Here is a 14,919-nt window from a genome sequence, read left to right on the forward strand (position 1 = left end):
CAGCCCCAGCCCTCAGGCCCCGCCCCCACCCTATTCTCAAGTGCCGACTCCACCCCTGGCACCCGGTTGCCGCTCTCAGGCCCTGCCCTTGCACCCTAATTCGAGTCTTAGCCCAGGGGCCAGGACCACCCTCCAGGTTTGGCCCCGCCCACGCACAAGGCCCCGCCCCCAGCCGCGTTCCCAGCAAATCCGGGCGTCTCCTGCCTTCACGCCCCACCCCCCCAGCCCAGCCCAGCCCACCATACCAGCCTTGAAGCTGAGCTCGTCCTGCTCCTGGCCGTCGTAGTCATAGAGTGCCCGCACACGCACTCCCTTGGCGTCGTCCTCGAAGGGGTTGGAGCCCCCATTGGCCTCATTGCCCCCAAATGGGTTCCCGCTCTCGTCGTCCGACCATTCGGTTGCATAAGGCTGGCCCCTGTCGTAGCTGCTAACGCTGAAACACAGCGAGGGGACCCAGCATGAACTGCCCCCTCCTCCAATCAAAGCCCTGGCCCCAAATTTCACGAAGACTGGAACAAGGATGGGCCTGGTAAGAGGGGCTCCCGGGCCAGCGACCCTCACTGACAGCTCTTTGGACAAATGTGAGTCAGGACTATTAGCATTATTACTCAGACCTTGAGTGAGGGGGTGCTGAAGGGGACTCCTGAAAACATCTGACCCATCATCTTAGAGGGGCACTAGTGGTTAATGAGCTTGACCTCTTGGACATCATATCCTGGCTCTGAGGCTTACTAACTAGCTATGTGACCTTGGGCAAGGCACTTAATCTCTTTGGGTTTCAGTTTCTCCATCGGCAAAATGGGACTCTAAACACTTCTGAGTGTTGGGAGGCTTCAGTGGGTTAATATATGGCACATGCTTACAACAGTGCCTGGCACACAGTAGGTGCTCTCAAAGGATGACCCACCACTACCTTTGAGAGGACCATGGGGTTGCCGTGATTTAGATCATTCCTCGTCTTCTGAGGTAAAACTCATGTGCCCCAGTTTGTGGGCCCCTCTGGCCCCCAGGAAGCTCCCCAGGAGGCACTCACCTGCCACGGTCCCCAGCCTGGGATGTGGACTCCACCACTCCAGTGGCATTGGTCAGCGTCACCCCCTCTGCCTTCTTGGGCTGCTTTTCTTTCTTGGTGGCGGTGTGAGGGAGGTCTGGGTTCCACTCCTGGTGGGCACCAGGGGAGCAGTGAGGCAGGGGGGCTGCCCCCTGAGGTCCCTTCCAGCCTTCTCTGTCTTCCCTTCCCCATCCCCACACCTCCTCACCTCAAACTGGGGCCAGTTCATGGGCATGCCAGGGCCGCTGGTGCTGCGGAACCATCTGAGGTCATCCTGGGCGTCAGCCCCCCGAATAGCCTGCTCCAGCTCCCGGTACACGTGGACATAGCTGTGCACAGGGGAGATCAGGAGTTGGGGGCCAAGGTGCGCCATGGCCCCTTCTCATCCTGGCCAGAGGATGAGCCCATTCAGGGGACCAGGGTGCTGGCATGCCCCCAGCTAGGAATCAGCTGGGAGCAATCTCCTTGTGGTCAGCTCCAGCAGGCACCCTCCCCTATCGTCACCTTAGCCACAAATCCATCCATCCAAGCGCATTTCTCTAGTGCCTAATCTGTGTTGACTTGCACCCAGGCGGCCACTGTATTTGGCGCCTCTTCCTTCTTGGCCCCTGCGGCTCTGCCCACCCTTCCTGTTCCAATAACATGGGGCCCAGCATGCCCGGCACACCATTTCTCCCCTCTGCTGTGGGTGCCTGTGCCCACCACGCTGCCACGCCCAGCTACCTGCTATTCTCGGCAAGGTTGAGGTGACGTTTGATGTCCAGCAGCACCTCCTTGAGGAAGACCAGCCGCTTTTCCTCAAACTGCTGGCACTGTTCAAACACCTGCTCCATGCTCTCCATGTACTGGGGTGTGGTCTTGCCCACGTCGTCCAGCACCTTCTCATACTTCTCCTGCATCTACAGGCCCCAGGGCAAAGGAAGGGTTAGAGCCAGGCCTGCAGCTCCCAGCCACCCCCGACTCCACCCCTCGGACCCCAGCCTGTCGGCACCTTCTGTACATCCTGCTTGCACTTGTCCACTTTGTCCTGCAGCTTCTTCTGCTGCTCGGGCGTGACCGACTGCTCCGTCTTGCTATTCATCTCCCGGGTCATGGCCAGCTTCTCCTCTTTGCAGGCCAGATGGTAAGCCTTCTTTGCTGCCTCCAGCTGTGGGGACAGGGGGAGGGGAGGTACAGCTCCTGCTTGTAAGCAGGAACCAATGTGGTCGCCCATCAAGCCCTCCCACCTGGCGGGAGCAGTGGACACACGTTCCTAAGAGGCAGGAGGGGTGCAGGCCCTAGCTCCAGGTATGGGGAGCAGGGCCCACCCATGCGTGGATGTATCCCCATCTGGCACTGCCTGCTGCCCCTACGGACGCCCTCCCTTTGGGCACTGAGGTGCCCGCCCCACCTGTGGATATTTCTTCCTACGAGGCTGTGGGGCTCCCAGCGGGCGGTGCACTGCCCGCCCCATCTGTAGAGTCTCTCCCTCTGATCAGACCGTCCCTCTGAGCTCAGCTGCCCACCCTTGACCCTTCTGCAGCAGCCACCCACTGGGCACCTCCTTCATCTTCTTGGCCCAGGGCTTCTGGGCCTTGCGGAAGCCGTCCTCAGCCTCCTTGGTCTCCTTGAAGCCGCCCATGATCTGCTTGTGATAGGCATCCTTCTGCCAGTTCTTGACCTTCTCCAGGTCCTCGTTCAGCAGGTTGTTCTTCACTTCCTGGTGCAGTTCGCTCACCTTGTCCGCCTCCGTCATGATGGCACCCCAGGCCCGCTCCAGGCTGCCATACTGTGGGCCTGAGGAAATGGTCATGGGGTCACGAGGCCCTCATCGCCCCCTGCCCAGAGGCCTCCTTCATGCCTCTTTTCTCTGACGCTTTCCCCATACACGCCATGGGCGCAGAAATGCCCTCCTCTGCCCTCTTTATAGTTTTTCCTGTCCTTCAGGGCCCAACTACCTCCCCCGGGAAGCCTTCTCTGACTGCTCTATTCTCTCAGACTTCGGCCTGCAGCCCTCGCAGAATTCTTCTTATAGCATCTACCTCTGTGCCTACTCCCTATCTTCTCCTGTCAAACCGTGAGTCCCATGGGGGCAGCCTGCACCCCGTGAGTTCTCACAAGCCCAGCACAGCACCAGGCACACAGGAGGTGCTTCAGGAATGTTGACTGTTACAACTGAAGAACCAGCTGGTGACAGATGCCAAGAGGCCACCGGGACCAGTCATGCCAGTCATTTGTTCCTCTGTGTATTGGGGATCAACTCTGTGCCAGGCACTGTGCTGGGCAGTGTGGGCTCAGCCCCTGCCCTCATGGGGTTCAGAGACTCGTGGAAGAGAAAAAAAATGTTAACAAATACATGTAAACCCCAAGCTGAAATTGTTCTAGATTGAAGGAATTGAGAGCCAGGACAACTAAATGCGGTAATGTGATTCTGGATTGGCTCCCAGACCAGCACAAACAAATTTGCATATGGGTGATATTAAATGTCCCGAATTTGATAGTTGAACTATGGCTATGTAAGCAAATGTTCTTACTCTTGGGAGATACGTGAAGGATTTAGAGTAAAGTGGCATGCGTCCCACTTACATGATTCAAGAACACATATGCACAATGGAAAGAGGAACTGGGAAAACAAATGTAGTAAAATTTTAACTGGCGAATCTGGTTGAAGACTAGAGTTCTCTCTACTATTCTTGCAACTTTTCCCTAAGTTAAAACTATTTTGAAATAAAAAGGTTGTTTTGTTTTGTTCTGTTTAATCCAACCTAAAATTGTACAAAGTCGTGTTGAACAGGGACAGGGAAGACCTGGCTTGGTTTGGGAGGGTCAGAGTGCAGTGTGGGGACGGTGCCTCCAAAGGGCCCGTGGCCCGGGGGGTGCAAGTACATCTAGGTGGCTGGGCGCTCCCAGAACCCGGGCCTGTGGGGAGCCCGTTAGGGCCGGGGCGAGGCGCACGGGGTGGGCATGGGGGCACCTTTCTCGATGAGCTGGCGCCAGCGCTTGGCCCAGTCGGTGAGCTGCTGCGCGTACGCCTTCTCGATCTTGGCGCGCTCCTGCACGCAGTTCATCAGGTCGTTGCACAGGCGGTGTCCGTCATCGATGCGCTTCACCGTCCGCTTGTAGTTCCCCACCTGGCGGCCAAGGAGCGAGCACGACTTCCGCGGGCTCCCCGCCTCCCCGCCCCGCCCGCCCAGGACACCGCGTCCTGCAGGGGGCGCCCGCCACGGCCACCTTCCCACCTTGGCCGCCTGGCCGCCCCGCGGGAGCGCACTGGGGGCTCCCCACCCTCTCATTTTCGGGGGCCCCAGCACCCTGCATCATACCCGACACTCCCTCACCCCACTCTAAACATAATTTCCTCGCTGCCACAACGTGCGGGATTTTGATCATTTGGACCCAGACTAGAATGAATTATTCATCTTGTTCTTGTGAGCTCAATGTATCATATTTATAGAGTCATGTAAGTGTTGAGTTGAGCTGCAGCTTCTTGACATAATATTATGTTTTGTAGACATCTCATTAAACACTTATTAATTTAGGTTTGGCAGTTCTCACTTTGGGTTTTGGAAGCCAATCGAAACATTTTATTTCTTGGTCTCAAATAGTTTGGGAGGCTCCTGAAACGCTGGCTCTAGTCTTGCCTCCACGTCTTTGTTGCTGGGGGGGGGGGGGGGGGGGGGAGGGCAGGCTTCGGGAACGCATGCCACAGGGTAAGGGCAGGGGGCAGCTGTAAAAGCCTGTGTAAGCTGTAGAGCTCTGTACCTGCCTTCGTGAAGCGTCAGGCCGCTGAGCGAAGCCCCCAGAGCAGACAGTCAGGAGGGGGCCTGTTCCACATCATGAAACACTATAGGATCTCTCCGGGTGCAGGTGTGGGGCCGAGGGGCTCTGGGCTTGGTGGGCAGTAGCCTTACCCCACTTCATGGCTACAGCCGGCCCACTGAACACCAAGGGCTTTGGAGAGACCCGAGGGGCTGGGGAGCAAGCCCTGAGGTTGTGGGTGGGTGGGAGCCTGGGCCGCCACAAGGCCAGGCTGTCTGGTCCCCAGGACCTGGGGAGCATCAAAGCCTCACCTCCCAGAAGCTGTCAGTGGTCTCCTCCGGAGCTAGCGAGGCCTCGTCGTAGGAGCCGGACATGGTGCAGCCGAGGGGGGGGGACAGGTGGGAGTGCAGCGGTGGTCAGCAGGCTGGGCTGTTCATGCGCTGGGAGGGCAGGAGAGAGATCCCTGCAGAAGGGCGAAGCGCCCCACGGGCCCCGTTCTAGGCCTGGGCCCCCAACTTGCTGTGAGGATGAGGGCTCCACAGGCTTGAGCCTTGCACTGGGATGGGGACTTCCTGTCCGGGGACTGGCTCACCGTCCCTAGGGTAACCCCAAGAGTCACCTTGTGGCACCCCTCGTGCGCACCCCCCCAACCTCTCCTCCACGAGCCCTCCACTCCATATCCTCGCCCTCCCTCTCCCCCAAATCCATCCTCCAGCTCCAGTGTGGCACCTCTTCTCAAAAGCCTGTCCCCACCACCGGAACCAAGGCACGCACAACTGTTTTCGTGCTCCTGGAGTCGGTGCTAAAAGTTAGAGCCCCCCGATTACATATTTGCTTTATATAAACCTGCAGTTTGCCTCATAGACACACATGGCTCCTCAAAGCCAGCAATGAGGCTAGTCTTTAGGCATGTCTGCACCCCCTCCCCAGGGCCTGGCACCCTGTAGGGCCCACTTGAGGCTTAATGAACCCCAGCTGGCTTCTCAATCTGCCCACGTTGGCATTGACCCCACCCTGATCCACCCAAACCCTTGCACCAGGCCAAATAGCAACCCCCAAGCTCTCCCACCCAGCAGAGTCCCTGGTCTCAGCCCCGAGAACCTCCCCAAATCCCTTACCCGGAGCCCGGGCCTAAGTGCCCTGGGAAGCTGGCAACACAGCTTCCTCCCATCTCTGGTCCAGGCTGGGCCCCTGTAAATCGCTCTTTTGGCTGCCCTGATGCCCAGCTTCAAAAGCCTCCATTAGCCACTTACATGTCTCCTTACGAGTCCCAGACATGTGGCTTCCCGCCCTACAGGTCAGACCACTGTGATCTGTGTGAGTATCGGAGCGGCTACGTGTGGCCTGGATCTGTCGGCAGGCATCACGGCTGTCCAATCTAGGCCGTGTGCTGCCCCAGGGCTGGGGACGCTGCCCGATTCCCATCCCCCATCCAGGCCTCACTGCCACCCCACGCAAGAATAGCTCAGTAGTCAGGACACAGAGCCCAGAGGGCCAGGCACCTGGTCTTCAAAGGGGCAGTGAGGCCTGCCAGCCTCAGACAGGGGACGCCCGGGGGGATGCTTCCCTGTCTCTGCACTGCAGTCTCAGGGACCCTGCCCAATGAGGATACTGGGGAGGGCCGGCCTCTGGAAAATTCAGTCCAACCTGGGGGCTCAGGGGATGCCCAGCCCTTATAGCAGCTGACCTTCAGGCCCGGGGCAGATGGCACCAACACGCGAGGATCCTTGGTCAAGGATATCCCTCCCCTCTCTGGCCTCAGTCTCCCTATCTGTCCAGGGCCCTGTTCCCCAGTGCTGCCTCCTCCTTGCTCCCCCTACGCACTAAGGAGATTTTGTTCCTTTCCCCTTAGCAAAACCTCAGACTTCCCCACAAACTCGTGCATGGTGGGGGCGGGTAGGAGGAAAGTTGCTTAGAATTCATCAAGGGGCAAAGAAACGTGTCTGAATTTTTTTTCCTTCTGAACTGGGCACTGTTCACTTACAAGGCAGTACTCCCTTCACGAAGAGCACTGCATGTAGACATGGGAAAGCAAAAGGCAGGGATATTTAATGAAGGGCTCTCAGCCAGGTTAGGTAAGTATCCCTGGAGCCAGAGCCCCACCTAGAACCCGTAAAGTCATACAGAACTATGCTCTTCGGGATCCAGATAAAGCACGGCCATCAGCAGGGCAGCGGTGGGAGCAGGGGGTGAGGGTGCAGGCGTGTCTGCATGAGAGTCCACCTCAGGAAGTGGGGAAGTGACTTGATTAGCCTTGACTAGGGGATGGGGGGTGTGACGGCATCTCCTCTCCCCACTCCAGAGGCACACCTCCCTCACCCTGCAATGCTGCTCCCAGGAAGTCACCTTCCAGCCAGCGGGGCAAAACGATGATGCCTAATTTCATGTGCTGCAGCCCTACTTGTAAAAGCCAAAGGCTGGACATATCCCAGATGCTCGTCCAGGGGACTGCGTAAGTAAATGATGGTGCAGGCGTGCCAGGGAACACTCCCCAAGCTGTGGCACTGCAACAAACCAAGAAGGGTGCAGAACAGTGAGCCTGCAGATGCTTCCATTTGTATAGGAGGAAATACATATGCAAGGAACACTTCTGGAAAGCTGGTAGTGGTGGCTGCCTTCGGGGAACTGGGTGGCTGGGGGACATGATGGGAAGGAGATTTTTAAGTCGGTCCTTTATGCCTTTTAAATTTTGCCTTGTGTGCATAAATTGCACTTTTTTTTTTTTTTTAAACCTTCTGGCCCCTGTCGAGGAGGAGAGCTGAGGGATCTGAGAGCCAGGACCCAGAGGGCGCTGGAAATACAGAGCAAAGTGACAGTACAGCTAAGACCTGGTGTGTCAGGCTAGACGGGAATACACAATGGTGGAGACCAATCTCCACTTTGTCCAGACCTGGGGGGAGCGGGGAGGACTTGCTGGGGTCCCTCCCTCAGTGCAGGCAAGTCACGGGTCTCCGGGGTCCCAGCTGAGGTGGCACATATAACAGAAATAGCTCTAGCCTTGGGGGTCCCTGCTCTGTCACCAAACTGCTGTGTGACCCTAGGCAATTCACGTGACTTTGTTGGGCCTGCTGGGAAATGAGGATGATATCAGTAGCTGCCATCACTGAAAACGGTGCATCTCCTAGAGTCAGGAAGCCGGTGTGGCCGGCATCTGTTGTGCCCGTGGGCAAGCGCAATACGCTCTTAGAAGTACCCACCAAATGGGCACGATGCCCGTCTGACTTTTCTCCCCAGTGGCTGTAAAGCTATCGTGGCCCCGCAAGCCCTTTATCATTGATAATAATAACTGGCATTTATGGAGCACATACTTGGTGCCAAGGACCATTCATGTGTCTTAACTCATCAAATCCTGCCAGCAACCCTAGACGGCAGGTGCTACTATGGCCCCCACGTTTCAGAGAGAGCCCAGAGGCTGGGACGGAGCTGAAAGAGCTTGTCGACTCTCATTACTGATTTGTCACCATTGCTGGAGAGGGGGCGGTAGTCCCACGGGGAGGGAGGGAGGCTGCTGTTGTAGAGCCAGGGAAGGGGCCGGGTCTTTCTCGCCCACAAAGATGGTGTAGCCCTCAGCATGCTGAACAGGGGGCACGGCCTCTGCTCCAGCCCTACCACTTACCAGGGGGATCTCAGTCGAGTCCTGTCACGAGGCCTGTTTTTCTAACTCACATGATGGGAAAACAATCCTCGAGTCTCATGTGACACTCAAGTGATAAAAGGGTAGTAAGCTCTTATTGAAACATATAGACCGTTATGGAAGTGTGAAGTTTTCATGTTGGCCTTGACCTTTCCTCTAGGGAGAGAGGAGCCCCAGGGTGAAAGGGGTCCCTCCTCAGGCCCCAGCTGCCCTGGAGGGTGGGGGCCTCAGTCATGTTCTGTCTGCCCCTGGCTTGAATAAGGGACAGAGGAATTAAGAGCATAAGCCCAGAGAGGGCAGGCCTGCTGTGGCCAAAGGCGGCATGTGGATTCCTACATTGCGAGTTACTAACAGTCACAGGCCTTGAAGTCACCCTAGCCCTTTTCACTTCCGACCACCAGCCAACCCATCAGCAGATCCTCTGCTCTCAACCACCCTGGTCCCACCCTCATCACTGTCCCCAGTGGCCTCTTCACTGGCCTTCCTGCCTCTGACTTTGTGTCCCTCACCTCCGCTCCCACTCCAGTCTGTTCCCTGCTATAGCAGCCAGGGGGACGCTGCTAATACCTAGGTCAGATCCCACTACTGCCCTTCTCAGAATCCTCTTGTGACTCCCCACTTCCTCCAAGTAAAAGTCTAATTCCTTCCCAGGAGGCCCTGCAACTCCTCCTGCTCCATCAACCTCCTTGCTGTTCTAACCCCAGGGCCTTTGCACTTGCTAGGAATGCCACCCCCCCACACACAGATTTCCAGGTCTGCTCAAATGTCATGACCTTCCCTTATCTAACTTGACACTCTTTCCCACCCTCCAGCATTCTCCTCTCTTTCCTCTCTTTATTGTTCTTTCTCCACAGCACATGTTACCATATGCCAGGTTCCCAACATTATAGCATTCATCATATTTGTGTCTTCTTCTCTCACTGTAATGTCGGCTTGCTAAGATCAGTGGTTTTTGTCTGTCTGGTTCTCTGCTGTATTTCCAGCATCCAGAGCAGTGCCTGACACATAGTTAAGTGCACAGTATGTTTCTGTCGAATGAATGAAAGCACATTCTATTCATTCATTAAATGGCAGAAACACTGAATTCTGTACCTCAGAGCCAAACATAGTCCCCTGCATACAGTAGGTGCTCAATATATGTTGATAATGATGGTGACACAACCAAAAGCCAGACTCTCACAACAGGAGGGCTCCCAGATCCCACCTGTCCTCTGTTCCCAGGCCCTGTGCTTCTCCTGGTATCCCCTTCCTGTCCTCTAGGCCAACCCTCAGGGTCCAGTTCCAGAGTCTCTTCCTCCCTGATCCCCTATGACGATTCTGCCCTCAGGGTGGCGCACTCCCTCCTCAGGGAGCCACAGTCCACAGACAGAAGAGGCTGTTCCAGGGGCGCTCAGTCAGTTAAGCGTCCGACTTCGGCTCAGGTCATGATCTCACGGCTTGTGAGTTCGAACCCCGCATCAGGCTCTGTGCTGACAGCTCAGAGCCTGGAGCTTCTTCAGATTCTGTGTCTTTCTCTCGCTCTCTGCCCCTCCCCCACTCATACTCTGTCTCTGTCTCTCAAAAATAAACATTAAAAAAAATTTTTTTTAAAAAGAAGAGGCTGTTCCATTATCCCTCTCTTCACTCTCCCTGTATATCCATAATGATGCCATTATTGAGTACCTGCTATGTGCCAGCCTCTTCGTGCACTGTATCCCCCCAGCCCCCATCCTCACCACAGCCCACGGAGATGGGCAGTGACTCCCCTGCCTTCTCTGAGACTCAGAGGGGTGAAATGACCTGTCTAAGGTCTCACAGCAGGAAGAACACAGAGTCAGATCCAGACCCGGGGATGAGTCCTTCCCCTGCCCTCCCCGCCCCCACCACCAGCTGTCCCGGGGCAGAGCAGCACTCCGTGGGTGTCACCCGGGCCCCTGGGCCTAAGACATTCTCCTAAGGGAGCGGCTCAGCTCAAACCTGGGCAGGGCCATGGGAAGCCAGAGCCGCCTCCCCCTCACCCAGGGTGGGTCTCAGGCCAACGAGTGAACATTCCTGGCTGTAGCCCTGCTCCTCACGTTAGCCCGAGACAGACGGGCTCACCGTGCCTGACCTGGGGCCACACCGGGACTCTTGCCAGCCTCTCCTGGGGCTTCAGCTGCAGCAGGAGGGCTCAGGGTCAGCTGTATCGTGCTGTCCTTCTCCTCCTCCTCCCTGTGATGCATACCCCCTTCCTCACTCCAGTTTCTGCCGCTTGGCTCACACCTTCCCTCCTGCCCTGGGGTGCAGCTGTCCTATCGCTCATCACTCCCCAAACCAAAATAACCCTGCTTCCCCCAAGGGCCAACTCAGCCCCACCCCCTCCAAGAAGCCTTCCCTGAATACCCCAGCCCTCACCTATCTCACCCCCACACCCTGGTGCAGTTCTTGGTCACACCCTGCCAGGAAGCGCACCTTGCTGGTTCCCTCCCGACGCGCAGAGGAAATCCTGCTATATTAGCACGGTGGTTTGAGAGCGCTGCCTGTGGGGCCAGACAGAACAACCGAGTTCAAAACCCGGCTTTGCCACTTGCTGGCTGTGCGACCTCGGTAAGTTGCTTACACGCTCTGTGCCTCAGTTTCCCCATCGGCAAAATGAAGGTGATGATACCAGCTACCCCATGGGGTTATGGTGCCAGAAGCATTATTGTCACAGGTATTACTGCCTATGCTTCTTCCAAAGCAGGAGACCCTCAGCTCCCTGGATGACTTCACACCCCCTTCTCTTCTCTGTGGGCTAACACCCCCGTAGACCTTTCCTGAAGACTGACTTGTGTCCCCACCAAACCCAAATGTTAATATTTTACCCTCCTCCCCAACGTGACTGTGTTTAGAGATAGGGTTTTGAGGAGGTGATTAAGGTTAAATAATGTCATAACGGTGGGATCCTGATCTAATAAGATTGGTGTCCTTATAAGAAGAAAAGAGAGATCCGCTTTCTCCCTACATGCCCGCACTGAGGAGAGTCCATGGGGGGACACAGCGAGAAGGCAGCCAACTGCAAACCAGGAAGAAAGGCTCACCAGGAACCCAACAGGCCAGTACCCTGACCTTGGACTTCTGGCCTCTGGAACTATGAGAAATAGATACCCATTGTTTAAGCCCCGCCACCCCCCAACCAGTCTATGGTATTTTGTTAGGGCAACCTGAGCTAAGACACCCTTCCAATAGCCTTCTGTGACTCACCTGGGACCCCCAGGTCTCCAGGTGACCTGTGAAAAGGAGACCCCAGGCCTGGCTTCCTCTTGCTTTCTCTTTGGGGATAAAATCCAGCCCCCCCCCTCCCAAGTTCCATCTCCTCTATGGTAAGGTGGTAGGGAGGAAAGAAGAGGCTGGAAACACAAAGTAGGAAACCAGAGGAGACAGAGCTTGGGTCTCAATTGAGGCTGGAGGGCCCCAGAGAGACCCAGGGCAGAGGGGACCAGGTAGGCTCGTCCTAGCCAGAAAATGGTTAAAGCCAACAAGCCACGGTGGCTGGCCTCTCCTCCCCTCCTCCCTCGACTCCAACCTTTGGCCTTTACCCTCTCTACCCTCTCCTTCTTCCTCCAGCCCCAGACCCCCTCTCTCTCCTCCAGAAACTCATCCCTAAAGGCAGTCGCCACCCTGCACCACACCCCCTGCCCCGCTCCAGGCAAAGAGGAGGAAGCATCTCATTCGGCCTGTTCATCTCCAGGGAGCCTCTAAGACTGTTCCAGTGCTGGTGTCGCGCAGCAGGCTCCACAGGGAGGTGTCTCCTTGCTCGCTAGGTGGTGACAACAGTTAAGAGAAAAGTTAGGCAGGGTATGAGGGGGCAGGAGCAGCCCTCAAGCGATGGTGGGGTGGTGTGGGGGAGGGGAGATGGTGTATACACGCACCAGCCCTCCACCCTCCCCGTGGGCTAAGCCTGGGGTGGGTCCTCCAGTGGCTCCAGAGGTCCCCAGTGGGATTGAGCCCTAGTTATCCACAGTGAGAACTGGCTCCCTGTCTCGCCTACACATTCGCAGTCTTTCCAAAGACCACCTCTCAAATGAGCCTCTCTCATGGTATCCTTATCTCAGGGTCAGCTTCCTGGGGAGCCCAAACGGAAACCCCACAGGTGAGGAGGCAGGAGCTAGGGCTGCTGATGAGCAGGCCCCTGCCCTCGCTGTTCTTGGTACCTCTCTCTCCTTGAGACCGGTCATCCCACACTCGGCTCCTCTGAGAGGGTCGGTCCTGTCCTGAGCCTTCTGCATCCGTGGCCTCCCAGAGGGCAGGGCCAGGTGTGCACGGCCCTGGGGGAAGGGACAGCTCCTTCCAGGCCTCACCGGTCCCCCTGTTCTGGCTGGGATGGAGGCCGGCCCAGCTGTAGAAGGTAAGGCAGGACAGATGCCTGTCCCAGGCCCTGGTGGGGAGGGAGGGTCTCTAGCTCCCCCCAAAGGAGAGGGATGAGCAGAAGGGGTGGTGGGGTTCAGAGGAGCTGGGAGCAGATTGAGACAGTATATCCGGGTTACTTGGCTGCTGGCTCCAGGGGAGATGTACATTCCCCACCTTGTCTGGCCTTCTCATTCCCAGGCCCTTCACCCCAAAGCAGAAGCCCCCTGTGCCTAGCATTCAGCAGGTGCAACTAACGTTTGCAGAAATGAACGAGCCATGTCAGCTTCTTGGTGAGTATTCCCCACCCCATCACAGGCCCAAGGATCCCTTCTCAGCCCCTGCACGAGCTACTCTGACCCCCAGGGGCCCAGGGAAATGGGGAGCCCCATAATGTGGTCCCAGCAAAGGACCCGGCCAAGCTCTCAGGGTGTGCTGGGGAAGGAGGCGGACCCAGGGTCACACACACCAGTCTCCTGCCCTTCTCAGGCTAGGATCTCTTCCCCATGGCATCCAAGGCCCTTCAGCTCTATCCCAGGGCAAACCTGGACCGGGTGCCACTCACCCACTGCACTGGCGCAGGCCCTGCCCTGTCCTTTCAGTGCCCAGATGTTAGAGTGCGGCCCAGGTCCTCCCTGGGCCCCAGCCCCGCCCCCTCCTGAGCACCGGGCAGAGGTTCCTCCGCAGTGCCCGAGCTCCCCAGCAGCAGCTGAGTCTGTCCCCAGGAGCAATGCAGCAGAGGGACAGAGTGGGGGGGAGGGAGAGCCATAGGCACCCCCACCCGATCCCCCAACATGGAGACCCTGGGCTTGCTGAGGATGGCACAAGGGTCCCTTGGGAGATCTAGGGATCTAGGTCTGCAGGGAGAACAAGGAAGGAAAAGGCCCGAGCTTGGGGGAGAAGGAGAAACATGCCTCTGGTCTGAGCAGGGGGCTCTGAGCCCAACGCCTGAGATCATCTGGGGCCGGCACAGAGGCAGCTGGTGTGGAGGGTGGGATGTGGGTACGCTGTTCCCAAATGGCCAGGGCCTAGCAGTGCCCTGAGTGGGGGCAGGGGGCATTCTTACCTCTCTAGCCTCAGCCTGGGGAGGGGGGAGCACCGTGGGTCCCCGGAAGCTCCAGCCCCCCTCAGCCCACTTCCCCCAGAGAGGGGAACATTTCTACAGTCTGGACCTGTGGCGGTGGTGGAGAGAGGGACAGAGGGGCAGAGGAGGAAGGCGGCAGTGGGGACGGTCCTCCTGTTGAGGAGGATCCTGATTCTGAAGAGGGCCTCCCAGGATCCAGGCTGCTCCCACCCAGGTCCACTGGCTCTGCCTGTATGCCTTCTGCCAGGTGCGGCTGGTAGGAAGGCAGGGGCAGCTGGGGGTGGGGGTGGGGGGGCACTCTCCATGCAGCCTCTTCCAGCTGTCCCCATCGGGGATGCCTACCTGGGCCTGTCTGGGCACCAAGCCAGGGGCAGGTAGGAGCTCACTGCCCCCGCTGGGCCAGGCCAGGGCCGGAGGGGCTGGCTGTCCTCCTCCTTCTCCGTGGTGGCGGGCAGGGAGGGGGCCTGGTGCCCGGGCTGGGGGCTCTGTCCTCCCGGGTTCCCTCCACCGCTGGCTCAGGAAGGCAGCAGAGCCAGAACTGCAGAAGCCAGCTCCCCGCCCCCCATCGCTGCCTCCTCCCCTCCCTCCTCCCGACCCGCCTCCTTCTTCAGCCACCCACCTCCTTCTGCTCGTTTCTATGGCAACCAGGCAATGCCGCACAGCCTCCCTCCCTCCCAGACACCAGGGGACGCCCGCCTTCCACGCTTGCTTCTTCGAGAGGACATCAACCCGGGCGGGGCGCACACACTTCACCTTGGAGATGCCAGTGAGCACAGGGGCTCGCCAGGCCACCCTTGACTGTGTGGGGGACCCTGCTCCAGCCCCTCTCCTCTCTTTCTCCCCAAGACCCTCCCTCCCAACATCCCTTCGAGACACTGCAAGCGGCACCTGCCCTTGCCCTTGCCTCAGGTCCTTAAACTTCACTGCCTGCTGCTCTGTAAACATTTGTTTACTTGATCATTTATTCTCACCCAGTCAGCCCTCGCAATTTTATTTTGAGCCTTTTCTGGGTCAGGCCGAGGATGAGATGCTTGTCTACAGTCTCATCCTCTGAGAATCCATACCCAT

The 14,919-nt window shown here is 57.7% G+C and overlaps 1 protein-coding gene across 3 annotated transcripts in view; it reads right to left on the reverse strand.

Annotated features, from left to right (window-relative positions):
- PACSIN1 (protein kinase C and casein kinase substrate in neurons 1) overlaps positions 1 to 14,919 on the reverse strand; it is a 52,721-nt gene that overhangs the window by 3,121 nt on the left and 34,681 nt on the right. Inside the window, exons 1-9 of one of the 3 annotated variants that reach the window (XM_027057954.2) lie at positions 14,194 to 14,396; positions 5,101 to 5,229; positions 4,005 to 4,161; positions 2,592 to 2,827; positions 2,043 to 2,198; positions 1,775 to 1,950; positions 1,260 to 1,380; positions 1,034 to 1,161; positions 246 to 433 (exon numbers count right to left, since the gene is read on the reverse strand). In XM_027057954.2, coding sequence (XP_026913755.1) covers positions 246 to 433; positions 1,034 to 1,161; positions 1,260 to 1,380; positions 1,775 to 1,950; positions 2,043 to 2,198; positions 2,592 to 2,827; positions 4,005 to 4,161; positions 5,101 to 5,163 — 1,225 coding nt within the window. In that variant the 5' untranslated portion in view covers positions 5,164 to 5,229; positions 14,194 to 14,396. Of the gene's footprint in view, positions 1 to 245; positions 434 to 1,033; positions 1,162 to 1,259; positions 1,381 to 1,774; positions 1,951 to 2,042; positions 2,199 to 2,591; positions 2,828 to 4,004; positions 4,162 to 5,100; positions 5,230 to 13,833; positions 13,913 to 14,193; positions 14,397 to 14,919 lie in introns of those variants that run through there. The other 2 variants (XM_053222919.1, XM_027057953.2) reach the window with 2 other exon arrangements.

This window comes from Acinonyx jubatus, chromosome B2 (assembly GCF_027475565.1).
Source record: "Acinonyx jubatus isolate Ajub_Pintada_27869175 chromosome B2, VMU_Ajub_asm_v1.0, whole genome shotgun sequence".
Lineage (NCBI taxonomy): Eukaryota > Metazoa > Chordata > Mammalia > Carnivora > Felidae > Acinonyx > Acinonyx jubatus.